The sequence below is a fragment of the Gobius niger genome, assembly GCF_951799975.1.
Source record: "Gobius niger genome assembly, chromosome: 11".
In the NCBI taxonomy this organism is placed as follows: domain Eukaryota; kingdom Metazoa; phylum Chordata; class Actinopteri; order Gobiiformes; family Gobiidae; genus Gobius; species Gobius niger.
In genome coordinates, this window is record NC_136862.1 from 10657028 (window position 1) to 10671330 (window position 14303).

At 40.7% G+C, this 14303-nt stretch overlaps 2 protein-coding genes across 3 annotated transcripts; one reads left to right on the forward strand and one right to left on the reverse strand.

Annotated features, from left to right (window-relative positions):
- The first annotated feature begins 794 nt into the window (after positions 1-794).
- h3f3c (H3 histone, family 3C) lies at positions 795-3918 on the forward strand. The gene is made up of 4 exons (XM_079566591.1): positions 795-940; positions 1834-1976; positions 2920-3073; positions 3166-3918. Exons 2-4 carry the CDS (start codon positions 1849-1851, stop codon positions 3292-3294), a joined length of 411 nt encoding a protein of 136 aa, XP_079422717.1. The 5' UTR covers positions 795-940; positions 1834-1848; the 3' UTR covers positions 3295-3918.
- A 4310-nt stretch (positions 3919-8228) lies between these two features.
- Positions 8229-9996, reverse strand: crx (cone-rod homeobox; the record flags this gene model as incomplete). 2 transcript variants are annotated; one of them, XM_079566495.1, is made up of 3 exons in its annotated part: positions 8229-8867; positions 9062-9213; positions 9900-9996. In XM_079566495.1, 3 exons carry the CDS (start codon positions 9994-9996, stop codon positions 8229-8231), a joined length of 888 nt encoding a protein of 295 aa, XP_079422621.1. The 2 variants fall into 2 exon arrangements, with proteins under 2 accessions (XP_079422621.1, XP_079422620.1); XM_079566494.1 differs by having other exon boundaries at positions 9062-9228.
- Positions 9997-14303: the final 4307 nt, after the last annotated feature.

The following is a 14303-nucleotide window of genomic DNA, read 5'->3' on the forward strand; positions in this document are numbered from 1 at the left end:
GAGCAGAGGCATTGCAAGGGGTCCACACATTTAAATAAAACATAAATTGGCTAGAAATTGATATAACCAATTCCTATGAACTTCATAGTAGGGCTGAAAGATATATCGCTATTGTATCGATATCGAGATATGAACATTCAACATATTAATATCGAAAAAGCAAGATATAAAAGATATAGATTTTCATCAATGTAACTGCCCTCTTTTGTATTATGTGTTTTTTTTTTTTTAATGCTTGGTTTTCACCAAACCCATAGTTGTACCGATATCGAGATATCTGGCATAAATATCGAGATATGACATTTCTTCCATGCGTTCAAACCTACTTAATAGACTGCATAGACTAATTCAACCCATTTCCACTGTTGTATTTTTATGCTAATTAATTTATAATAAAAAAAGATTTGTGTAAATTACATTATTATTGTGGGCCCCCCTGCGTCTTGCCACGGCCACCCAGGGGTTGCAAAGTGCCCGTGTCTCAAGATGATTTCAACATCAAATTAAAGAAAAATGCCAGATTTTTTTTTATATTTGTTGGTGTTATAAAGCATTTGTGAAATCCAATCACTGTAAACATAGTCGGAACTTAACTTCTTAAATGTTGTGTAGCCCTCGTTTTTGTGGCAATTTCTGGGAATTTAAAAACTGAAAATCAACACAGCTGCATATTTAATATAATATACAATCATAAATGTTGATATCACGTTTTGATATTTTATACGTTATTTTCAGTGTGAGCATCTTGAAAGTTTCTCTGTAAAGCAGTGTTTACAGAAGTTGGCAGATGCATTGTGGGAGACAGATGATTGACACCGCCGCCATTTTGCCCCTGCTCCCTCCGCTTCCATTGTGTGAGAGATAGTAAATATCTGACACTGTGCGAGACAACCACAACACACCAGTGCCGCTTCGAGAAAAAACCCAAATATCACGCTCGGTAAGTCACATTTTCCGCCATGATTTTTGAGATGAACAACTCTAGTCACTGTTTTCTGAAGAAATTCCCGGAAATAAGTGCGTTTTTTGCGATAAAACGGCGTGTTTTCCCGACGCTGCGAAGGGGGGAGAAAAGCAGTTGGCCCGATGCACAGGCAGAGAAACACGGCTCCGCGCTTCCACTGCTGAAATACGTGCTCCACTTTCAATGCCCGTCTTTACCTCGCTAGTTCGCTTAGATTTGATCGTTTTTTAAAAGAGTAACAAAGCTCCACTGGTAGTCGCACTTCTCCGGTACACGCTGTTGTTGTTTTTGTGCGCGCGCGTTGCGTAATTGTTGTGGAAAACGCCAAAGTTTGCGCCTTAGTCTGAACCTGTATTTCGGTAGATTCATACGAGTCTGCGGCCATATCCTTGCGGTAAGAGGCGGGGACTGCGTTGTTTGTCCCGCCTTAAACATTACAAAAAGGGCTTTTATTGGTCCGAAAGATCTTTAGGCCCGAAGTGCATTGGCCCATATTCAGTCTAGATTTGATTGGCGTTGTTGCTTTGGGGCCACATTGGATTGTTTTTTTCAAGGTGCAGCTGCTGCCAAAGTGGACCAGAAGTTGTTTTTGTTTTGTTTTGCGACGAGAGATAAAGAAAAGGTAAAAAAAGAAAAAAAAAAAAACAGGAAATGAAAGTGATGCTGACATGCAATAACATTGAGTTAAGTTTCAAACAAGAATGCCTAGGATAGGACAACAAAAAATACACTTGCATGCCGTATTTAAATTCATGGCATTTAAATAACATGAAACCTTTTTTAGTTTATGATTTACATATTTACCATTAATCATAATAGTGTTTTGTGTGCTTCTATGGCATATTCTTGACTGTTTTTCTGTCTTGTAGTGATACTGTGTCGCCATGGCTCGTACTAAGCAGACCGCCCGTAAGTCCACTGGAGGAAAGGCTCCCCGTAAGCAGCTGGCAACAAAGGCTGCTCGTAAGAGTGCTCCCTCAACCGGTGGTGTGAAGAAGCCTCATCGTTACAGGTGAACCATACAGGAATATTACACTCAATTAAAAGCAATAATCCACTCTAAGAAATTGAATTGGCTTCTGTCGTTCGTTTTGGTTGATATATTAGTCATTCAAGATATGATTTTATCAATCAATCAATCTTTATTTATAGAGTGCAAAGTGCTTGACATTTAAAAAGACATTAAAAACATTATCGCCCGTCCAAAACCTCCCACCCTCCCAATATATACAGTTATCACAATACACACACACACCTACACCCCCTACCTTTTACCCTACGCTCACACTCAAACACAGAATCAAAATCAAGTACATAAGGCCGGGCACAGATGACCAAGGTGAGGAAACCCCATCAGAGGAGCCGTCCTCCCCGGGAACAGCAGACCAGCTGCGGCTGCCCGGGCGCCGACACAAGGGGAAGTGCGGCAGAGACACCACACCTCCACCTGGGCACCCACATGACAGCACCCACACAGCCACAGCCAGTCACCGCTCCTGAGGCAGAGCAGACACTGGAGATTCTAAAACTATAAGAAGCAGATAAAAAGTGAAAGCCAGTAAGAAACTAGAAATAAATACCAAAATATCAATAAATATCAAGCTATCAAAATTAGTAAATAGATAAATGGGACTAAAATGAATAAATAGATATCAGCTAAAAGCTAAGCTAAAAAGGTTCTCTGCAGCCCTGAGCGCCTCCGGCAGATCGTTCCATAATATTGGAAAGACGCCTCGCCGTGAGTCTTTTTGTTGACTTTAGGATTAACTAGGAGACCCCTGCCGGAGGAGCAAAGGGGCCGTGAAGGTTCATAAGGTAAAAGCAGTTCTGAAAGACCATTAAGACATTTTAAAAAACATTAAAGAACTTTAAAGTTGATCCTGCAATACACGGGGAGTCGGTACCCACTGCAGCGATTCTAAAACCGGTGTAATGTGGTGATTTTATGTTTTCAGGCCTGGTACTGTCGCTCTGAGAGAGATTCGCCGATACCAGAAGTCCACTGAGCTGCTGATCCGCAAGCTGCCCTTCCAGCGTCTGGTCAGGGAGATCGCTCAAGACTTCAAGACTGACCTGCGTTTCCAGAGCGCTGCCATCGGCGCGTTGCAGGTTTGAATATAACCTCAAACAAACACATCCGTCCACATCAATCAATCACGTGACTTGCTCTGAGGCTTTGGTCTGCTTTGCTTTCTCTGCAGGAGGCCAGCGAGGCATACCTGGTGGGTCTCTTTGAGGACACTAACCTGTGTGCCATTCATGCCAAACGCGTCACCATCATGCCCAAAGACATCCAGCTGGCCCGTCGCATCCGTGGAGAGCGTGCCTAGACAGCTCACCTCATTGTTTTGTTCTTTCTCAGTCTTTCCCTATCCCCTATCCTCACTCCCCCTCCCCGTCCCGCTCACACGCCTCCCCAGGTTGCCCAGCTTCTCTGTAGACTTTAGAGTAATCACTATGAAGAGAGTTTAGTCTCTGCTAGTTTTGTTGTCTTCACCAAATGTTTTAGGGTATCTTTGTGCATGTTAAGGGTTCTTCAGATCAAACACACATGTGCACATCGTGAAGTGTGCGTCTTAATGAGCTTCATAGGAGTCAGGCTGTTGGAGGAGATCATTAAGAGCAGTTTGTGTGGGAAACATCTCATATTGATGGATGTAGCGGAGGGACTGGTCTGCTTAAGGGGAGCTGCAACTTCCACAGCAGGGTGCTATTAAAAACTAGTCCCGAGGCCTCAGACTGGTCGGACCTCCGCCTCTCTGTCCCACTTCACCCTCCCTCTCCCACTGGAACCCTCTCATTGGGAGGAGGTGGAGGTCCGTATCGTGAACATGTGGGCTTTGATTTGTTTAACCTTTGTACTCGACAAACCTGAATCTCTTGCTCAAGACTTTTGATTATTGTTGTTGATATGGTGTTTTGTTTTTTACACACAACTTTTATTTTCTTCTTAAGCATCATTAAAGTCAAGTGGTAAAATAAGTGATAATGTCAGGAATATTTGGTATTTTTTGCCCCCCCAGATTTGATTTCCCACGTTGGAAACAGCTATTTCTATTTGCAGCCACACAGGGGCGCAATTCATCATTTTATCCACTAAAGCTCTAGAATCAGTCTTCTTTTGCTTGGTTTCTAATCTTCACAATTATGGCTGCCATAACACTTTATGGTTTGCATGTCTAAGGTTTGTATGTCTATCCAAACTCTCTGTAGATTCTGTCCTTTCAAAATTTGTGACAATATAACCTCAATTGCTGTCTTTTATATTTTTACTTCTCAAAACACTTAAAAGCTGATCTTTGTATTTTCCAAATTTCTCATATGATGGTGTTAATAAATTGGTGTTAAAACAAACTGGTGACCGTGTGTTTCTTATTGAGCGTAAGATTATGGATTCAGAATAAAAAGGAGTCGTTAGTCCAGTTAAGTTTTGTTGTCGCCTTGTTAATTTATGTTTTCATCACTAAATGAGGGATATTTTCTGTTGTATTTCTGAAAATGGTTAATCGACCACATGTAGAGGCCTGTTGATGACATACCATCATGGATTCAAGAGAAGCGCTTATACGTGGTTTCAGCGCGCCCTCTAGTGGCACACACTGGAAACACTACGGTCAGTGCATTAAACGTCCCCCCAATGATCTGGACCCGCAGCAGGTGTAGAGGCAACTCGGCCAACATTTCAATGTTAAAAAACTGTTTCGAGTTATACGAAACTTGCCTTGGTAAGTCCAGTAGGTGTGACAAGTAGATCCGAGGCACTAAAAGTCCTTAAAGGAACAGGCCACCGTTTTAACATACTGAGATATGTTCTTACCTGAGCTTAGACGAGTTGATGGCTACCTGTTGTTTGTGACCATGGAAGAGCGTGGTAGCTTCCAGCGTCCCTCCCGTTTGGAGCTATAGGAATACATTGGGAGAGGCCAAATGCTAACAACATCTTTGGTCTTTTTGCATGACTGAGGGGGAATATAAGTCCGCCAACTCGTTTCGACCAACAAAACCGGTCGTCTTCAGAGCATTGTGTTAAAAACTGTTTATTTGTTTGTTTCCAGCTCTTCTCTTGTTTCTTGTCTCAGATAATGGTTTGGTGAGTGTGCGTTATATGCAGTGTTGGGGTGTTGTTATTTTGAGTAACTATTCTGATAAAGTTACTCTTACTCTCTTGACTGTTTCATTTGAGATTATTTAGAATACAGTTACTTTCCAAATATCACGGACATACTGTACATCCCAGTCCTCAATCATTACATTTTAGCTCCATATTGCACAACATTAAGAAAGAACTTTTAATGTTGACCTGTTTTTTCTCCTAAAATAAAGAATTAAAACTCCTTATGCCACAGTTCATACAAACACTGCACATGTGTCACATGATGCTGTATCTGCTGTGCATTTGCCAAGAGAGTTTTTGAGTTCCTATTTAATGGTTAGTGAGTTTATAACAGGTTTTCCAACAATCGTAGTCTTCATTTTTGCCATATTCATACATAAATATAATGACAATCAATGTGAAAGTATTCTAAAAGTAATCAAAGTATTCAGAATACAGTACTCTGATTAGACAAAGTAAAATATGTTACACACAAAAAACACAAAACACATTTTAAGGCAAGTATTTAGGAACTAAATACAATTAAAGTATTCTCCCCGACACTGATTACATGTCTGGGTATAACAGAGGTTATCAGGGTTTTTGTTTTGTTTTGTAGGGATGATTCTTGTATTGATGAGGTCAATTTATTATGATAAATGGTCTCAACTTATATTGCGCTTTTCTACCTTCATCAGGCCCAAAGCACTTTATACATCAAGGAGCCAGTCACCCATTCACTCTCTCATTCACACACCAGTGTACACAGACACTGGTGTGGTAAAGTGTCTTGCCCAAGGACACATCTTCAGGAGCTGGGATTCGAACCCTCGACCTTCCGATCATGAGAGGACCCGCTCTACTATCTTTGCACTTCCCTCAAGAGATAAAGGATTAGCCTTTGGTCCTATGACCCAGAGACCTATAGATAGGGACCAGTTTGTGAAATAGATTAAGGTAAAACTAAACACCTAATCATTCCCAGTTTCTTATTATGGCATTTAAGCCAAGCACACAATTCATTTAGGATTTTTAACAATTTACTCCTCTCTTACTGCACAAGCTGGGCCCCTCCTATATTTTACCTGGGGCTGGCCAATTACCTGAAATCACAATCTCTACTTTGTAAATAATCATACTGGATCTTTATAATTGTAATTTCTTTGGTAGAAGAAACATCAAGTTTTGGAGTTTTGATGATACAATGGGACATGTTTGTGTGTAAAATGATACAGGAGGAAAGTATTGTTTTTGTTTGAGCTGAGGTTTGTATAAAAGATATGTCTAAGGTGATAAATCAGCTATATGTATTTATTTTATTATGAAACTGAATATCGAGATTGATCAATATGAGAAAAATAAATAAATCCTGATTAATTTGTTCATCTTATCGTCCAACCCTAATTTGACCACCTGCACATTTTCTTCCCACAGCTGACAGCTTTGTCTTCTGGTTCACCTTCCTCAAGGTCTGCAGGGTCCTGTCCCTCCCCCATCACATCTGCTGCTGCCTGGGATTACAGCCCAAATGTCCGTCTCAGTGCTGAGGGGGAGATTACAAGAACTGTGCACCCTGCAGGAGAGGTGAACCAATCACGGCACGGAGACACAGGGATTAACCAATCGTACCACAGAGCGGGAGGGCCGGGGATTAAGCGGCAGCGCAGAGTGGGATTAGGTCAGTGATGAGTGTGGAAAAATGCTCTGAAATGTCTCTGCCGCTTATACTATATATGTCCCGCATCTTACATCACACCAGCATGGAAAACAGCGCTGAAGTTTATTGTTTCATTGTGATATGATGAAACCTCACAGTGTTGATAATTTATTTATTTAAATTATTAAATTAGATAACATAGAAGACGAGTTTGTTGTGCGTCTGTGACTATACCTTTGTAATATGCTATGGAAAGCTATCAAACATGGCAGGAGCAACAATCAATAGCTATTCATTTTTACAACAGGCCTTTGCAGAAATTGTCCATCATCTTTGTTATTCTTCTTTTTTTTACAATCCATCAAATCTCACATTTATATTTTCACATGTTGACGCCGTCAAGTTTGCATGGCAGGAAGCAGGTCACATCAGGATTAGCCACTGGTTGTAGGAGCTGGGGAGCTTGGGAAGGGGAGAGAATCAAAGCAGTAGATAGGCAGATATCTACCAGACTATTAAAGTTTATAAAAGAAAAGAAGGAAAGCTTGATACAGCAAGTACAAGATGAAGCAAAAGGCAGCAAACGATGACATTTCAGACGTTGAAAAGGGTGGAGGTAGGAAGAGAGAATACTGCAAATGTTAAATAGAAGAAAAAGAAGAAAAAAAAGCAAGATGGATGAATAAACGTGGAAGTAGTAGAAGAAGAGTCTGAGATGGGTGAAATGGGCAATGGAAGCATAGGGGGAGAGGGCAATAATCCTAACTAATTCACTTAGGGCATTGCTGAAGGGAGGCTAAGAGGATTGGGACAGTCCCAGAATCAGATAAGCTAAAATAACCAAGATGGACCAGTGAGAGCCATGCGTTTGTGTGACGAACGTGCGGGTCCGGACCTGACAGGAACACGGCCACTTCACCTCCACACGGTGTCAGCTGTAACACTGACATAATACTGATGGATAGACATTGAGTCAACACAACTAAAAGCCGGTTATAATGACCGATACAATGTAGAAACAATAATATGACTCTAAATAACTACATAAATAATGCCCACCAACAGAAGGATGATAAAGGGGCAACTATTGAGTATTAAAGGTTAACAACTCACTAAAGTAACTGAAATAACAATATCACAAACAGTAATATACGGTAAAAGGAAAGAGTGGAGGCTGGCGGATTGTCAGGGCTCCTTCCTGACAAAGCAGCGCTCCGTCCACACTAAGACAAAGAGTTTTATGAAGTACACCGGTATACACTGTTACTCACAGTAAAGAGACGGCTCAGTGCATTTCCAAAGTCTTTACAAACTTGTTAAAGGCGTTTGTTTCTATCTTAAAAGGGTTAAGTTTTAGGCAGTCATTGGTCCCTTCATCTTCAAAATCTTTTAAACTAAACGCTTTGCTACACAGGAAGAAATAGAAAAAGAAATTAATCCCTACAACATAAAAATGAAAACGAAAGATAACAGGGCTCTTTCTGAAAATGCTGTGGTTTGATATTTTTGGCTCTTTACAGCACTTGGAACTTCCAGGAGTTCTGGTCTTTGTGGTCCAGACAGTCCATGGTGGTGAAGCCCAGTTTCCAGGCCTGTTGGTCTTTGTAGTCCAGGCAGTCCACAGAAGTGAACCCCAGAGAGGAGGCAGTGCTGTAGCCCTGCGAGGACAGAGAGGCGGGGGACTGGCTCAGAGAGCCCCCCATAGAGGGCACAGTGATTGGACTGAGGGCTCCACCGGTCCCCGACAGCTGCGAGTGCATGGGCGACAGGTAGGCACTGCAGTCCAGGCCTGTGAAGTAGGAGGTGGTGCTGGCGTAGCCCTGGCTGTAGGCGGAGGGCTGGCCGTAGCTCATGGGGTAAGGAGAGGGTCGCTGCATACAGGGGTTAGCAGAGGAAGCCAGGGGGTCTGGAAGGGGCGAGATGGCCGGGCTCCAAATGGACACTGAAGTGTTGCCAGTGCTAGAGATAGGGGCCAATGTGGGCCCCGACTGGGCAGAGGACGGGCTATAGGAACCAGCTGGGTTTGGGATAGGCTCAGGCATACTAGGCTCCTGAGGTGGAGAGGTCTTCTTCTTTGGGGGACGGGGCTTGGACTGTCCTGTGCTCTGCTGGGCCTGCTGGCGGCATTTAGCTCGGCGGTTTTTAAACCACACCTGCAGATCAGAAAACACATCAAAGGTCATGAATCTGAGCTACTCTGAGATGGATCAAAATGATGTGATAAAGGCTCATGTTTCAAAAGCTTCAGTGAGACTGAGAGTTATGTTTGTTAACTTCACATTAGACACATTATTGTACAGAATGTGACAATTGTCCGGTGAGTGTCGTGTATCGTCCTCTGCTGTACCTGCACACGTGACTCAGGCAGGTTGATCTTGAGCGCCACCTCCTCCCTCATGAAGATGTCTGGGTAACGGGTTTTAGAGAAGAGGGCTTCCAGGATGTCCAGCTGTGTCCTGGTGAAGGTGGTGCGCTCTCTGCGCTGTTTTCGTGGAGTGGCTGCATATTCAGACACTGTGTTATTTGAAGAAATAATGTTTTTAGAATTTTACTGAAACAGTTTCAAACTAAATATGAAGATTGTTAAAGGTCAAAGGCAAAATGATGATTATTATAGTTAACATTTTTGCCAGTAGCCTATTCCTATTGTTAGATTCGTAGTTGTTTCATCAAATATAAACCATGTCAGAAATTATAAAACATTTGTCTGTCTTTCCAAACGAAGAATCGAAAAACTTGGCAGAAAGTGTAAAGAAAAAACAAATAGGCAAAACAACACTATGAAGCTAAGCAACAACTTCTCCACTGATGCTAAATGTATTCAAAGATAATGGTGCCGAGGAGAAGCGCAAAATGTTATTCATACTTTTTGTTTGAAGATAAGAAATAAAAAAGATCCATGTGCGTAGAATTTTACTTTAAGTTTTAATAAACCCACAGCCTCAACCAATTATATTATTCAAAACAACAAGGCTAGATAAATACATTTTCTCATTGCAATGACATACGTCGGAACATAAACGTAAATCTCGATAACAAGGAGCGCGTTACGCACGGATTTAAGAGCTTTGTTTTCCTATTTATTAAATATTAGAACATAGACATAATCCAACGATCTTTAGTAAAGTTTTAGTGATGACAATTCAATAGCCTAATAGTTTGGAAGTATTTAAAGTCGTACTTACAGGGGTAAGCGACGGTCGTGTGCAGCACATCCATTCCTGGCGCAGGCAAATTTAACCCGTTCATGGTGTAATGGGGTTGCTTTATGTAGGACATCATCCTTGCAGGCGGCTGTTAAGTCCTGTCGCTGACTTGTTCTGTCGGACGCACCACGCGCCTTTGTGCGCCCCCAAACAGCTGAGCTGAGGCAACGAGCCGCGCGCCTCTGCCGCTCAAGTGCTGCACTAACCTCTGGAGTTTGTTCCAAAAGTGCAATTAGAGCTTTTACTGAGGGTCAGCTGAGCATCAGCACGCACAGCACGCTACTGACTACTCTTATCCACAAGCTGAACGTCTCTCTCTTTTAACTCATCCCGCAGGTGAAATGGAGTGGGATGTCTGCGCTCCTGCCTCAAGTCGCCTCAGTGAGTTCCTTTACCGGCACACGCTGCTAATTAGAGGGAGCAAGTGGCTTCACAAAACCCCTCCCACCCCACACACTAACACACACACACACCACAGCATCACAGGGAAGCAACAGGCTGCACAACACCATCTCAGCCAAAAGAAAAGAGACAGCACACAAACTAACATAACAGGCCTTGTCATCAGCATGGTGTTTCATTAACATCACTTCTGTCATATTATTCACATGGGAAACACATAAAAACAAGTTTGTCACAATACTATAATGTTATGTGTATCATAATCAGTAAGTGGGATTTTCTCAGGTGATTTTAGTGCTGACTGTGACTCAGTTTAACCCTTTGATACATGTGTAGCCTCATATGTATAGAACATGACCCTCATTATTGTGAATTAAATGATATGGCCTACTTTCCTGTATGAGTGAATAAATATTTATCATATGTTAAATCAACCCAAAATCCCTTGTCATATCCCACTTATCACCCAAAGTTTGAGGCTTCCACATGTCATCCTGGTAAGTGACACATAAGTGACCGGTTTAACTCCAAAACCGCTTTGTTCACACATGCTGTGAACACGGCCACACACACAAACACCCAGATGCACAAAACCGACAAGCTCATTTGATTTATCATAATATGCTTTATCTGAAAAGTAAGTATCTTATCTCCAGATAAAGGGAGGAAAGACCGAGCAATCCGTTCAGTAGTGCACCAGGGAAAGCGGCTGTGGGAAGCTTTGGCACAGTATATAGTTCAAAGTGTGAACTCGGAGGAAAATTAAGACCAAAAGGAGATAAAAGAAGATGAGGGGAAGAAGAGAAGAGCACCATGGACAGAGGAGGTGCTGCTCAGGGACGCTGTGGGACACAAACTTTACTCATTTCATCTGTGGACCGATGGACATTGGCATCTTTTTGGACTAAGGCTGTTTCCGCTTGATTGTGACAGGTTTATATGGATGTTAAGTGTATCTCAATCTTGCAAGACTTTGTTTTTCGCTTTAATTTATAGATTGAATGGGCTGTTATTTCATTTGCTTGTTTTTTTTCTTCTTCTTCCACAAATGTGAAATGCAGCTGCAGCATCCTGACTTCATTTATGCGGAAAGTTGACAGTAGATGTTTTGTGAAATAGTGCAACAGCTCGTCCTGCAGCTGCACCAGCAAATAGGGAAGTAGGCAAGAGGACTGAGCTGGCATAATCCCTGTCCAACTGCCCTTCCCCCCTAAAGATACAGGACAGGCGGTGTGACGTGGGCAAGAAGTCCCAACTCTGGCTCTTTTAGGAACAAGCTGAACCGTAAAACACAAATAAAGAACACCTTAGTGACTGGACGGTGAAGTAAACTTGTGGTTGTGGAGGTGTGGCAGGGCGAGCGCAGGAGAAGCAGGTGAAGTGTTAACGTGTGGGGGTGGCAGTCGTCCCCACTGACACACTGCTGCTGTTAATCCAGATTAGGATGTCTAAAACAGGTCGGCTAAATCTGCCGGCCAGCCAGCAATACAGAGGCCGCTGTCAGCCTCAATCACTCAGCGCACACATACGCAAACACACAAACACAGAGAAATAATCTGCTGCATAACCACCCCCCAGACCACTGCCATCAGTCACCTGCTATTTATTATGGCGGCTGTTAACCAGTCCATGGTCGACTCGTCAGTGATTATTATTGCTATTGGTCAGATAGTCAAATGTGTTTTTTTTATTGCGCTTCTGAAATCTTTTATCACATGAAATATCCAAACTGTTTATTTTAGTGTTATGACTCGCTGATTATTTATACACAGGTGCTTGTCATATAATTAGAATATCATGAAAAAGTGCATTTACTGCTGTTATTCAACTTAAAACTGTGAAACTACTATATGATATAGACTCATTGCAGGCAAAGTGAGAGATGTATAGCGTTTGTTTGTTATGATTTTGATGATTATGACTCACAATCCATTTTTAATTTGGGCTGTGAGCCATAATAATCAAAATGATAACAAATAAAGGCTATACATCTCTCACTTTGCCTGTAATGAGTTTATCATATATTGGTTTCACAGTTTAAGTTGAATAACAGAAGCACTTTTTCATGATATTCTAATTAGATAGATAGATAGATAGATAGATAGATAGATAGATAGATAGATAGATAGATAGATAGATAGATAGATAGATAGATAGATAGATAGATAGATAGATAGATAGATAGATAGATAGATAGATAGATAGATAGATAGATAGATAGATAGATAGATAGATAGATAGATAGATAGATAGATAGATAGATAGATGGATGTTCTTGTGTAGGGTCCCAGTACTTTAACAATACTTGGTTTACGATACCTGAATGTTACTTTTTTCAACACTAACACTAAAATATTTGGTATCTAAAACCATAAAACAGAACAATAATGTTATTTTAGTCTATACAAGAATGCATTTGTATCATTTATTTGAGCTGAAACAAAACTTTCTTTAGTGCTGTCCCTGGACCCAACAGGCATCACAACCTGGTGTTTTTGAATTGAAAATTTTTTATTTCGAGCCATAAACAAAACTGTACAAAACAGTGTTCAAGAACAAATACAGAGACAAGGGTACAAGCCATATCTGTCCAAGATCTTTACCTTTACACACAACACACTTCCATTGCCTCTATAATTGTTCAACAAAATAAATAAATAATGTGGTTGTTAAACTTGCTTAGTTTAGCCCTTGGTAGCTTGTAGTAATGAAACAATGAAGTTAGTTACATGTTTACATGAGATGCAACAACAGCAACATTCACCAACTGCTACACTTTATAACAAGTGTATAATTATTCATTCCTGCATCCAATATATCAGCATGTTAGTATTACAGTTATTATAAAATCATCACAACCCACACAGTATTTATATTGTATATAAGTGTTATTCTGATATATAACATATATATCTATTCTTGAGAAGTCTAGTGATAACAGATTGGTTCATTGATGCTCATGGTAACCAGATTTAGATTTTAGTGATGTGTATTAAAAGAAGTTGAGGTCTTGTAGATTTTTTGTTTTTTTCTTGATGCCTTTTTAAAAAATATATATATCAGTCGTACCTAAACCTTTGTCTAATACAACAGTGGCATCAGTAAGAGGGCGAGTGAGCGCTGCTGTGGGTTTCTTCCAGGATCCGTATGCAAAAAGCTTAATTTGAAAAGGAAAAGGAGGTCCGACATACAGCCCTACACCCCTATAACCTGTTTTAGTGTCTGTGTATACAATAGATACACAGACAATATCTATGTCACGAGTTTAATGTTGATTTTGACAGGCACTGCTCACATGCAAAGAAATCATATATTGTGTGATAAGGAGTAAACACTTCCTGGTCAGAAACATTAACAAATCTGATACCAGTGTTGATTTTGACAACATGTTCTAATTTAGTTTTAGTCGAAATGTCATTCTATTTTAGTCGAGATTTAGTCAAAAAAATATTTTAAATTTTAGTCTGGTTTCAGTCGACTAAAATTGCAAGTAAATTTAGTCGACTTTGCATTTATAATATTCATTATGATCATATTTAATCTTGTTCCTCTGCTTCATGGAGCTGCTCCACATGAACAAAGCTCAGAGCTGCTCCTTTGGCCGTGAATTTACATGATCTGAGGCTCTTTCAGACGGTCAGTAGAAGTTTGGATGATTTTAGTCTCTCCTTTTCATTTTTATTCAGTCTTATTTTTGTCGGCTAAAATATATGGACATTTTAGTCACAGTTTTAGTCTCATGAAAAACGTTTCATTTAGTTTTAGTCGACAAAATTAACACTGTCTGATACATTCAGTCATTTTAGAATCTTGATTTTATTCTAAATTAGCTCCACACCTTGAATGTTCCCATTTCCTCGACTGTAGGTTTGCTGTTGTTATGATGTTCACTGGTTTCCACACAGTTCAATTTGGTTTTGTATGACAGGGCTATATTTTCTGTTTTCTAAATTTGCAGAAAGGTTTAATGTGACGGTAATG

Excerpts from the sequence above, each read along its gene's own strand:
- h3f3c (XM_079566591.1), top strand. The coding sequence starts at position 1,849 with ATGGCTCGTACTAAGCAGACCGCCCGTAAGTCCACTGGAGGAAAGGCT. Across the intron at positions 1,977-2,919 it reads AAGAAGCCTCATCGTTACAG|GCCTGGTACTGTCGCTCTGA; the intron begins GTGAACCATACA and ends TTATGTTTTCAG. Across the intron at positions 3,074-3,165 it reads CTGCCATCGGCGCGTTGCAG|GAGGCCAGCGAGGCATACCT; the intron begins GTTTGAATATAA and ends CTTTCTCTGCAG.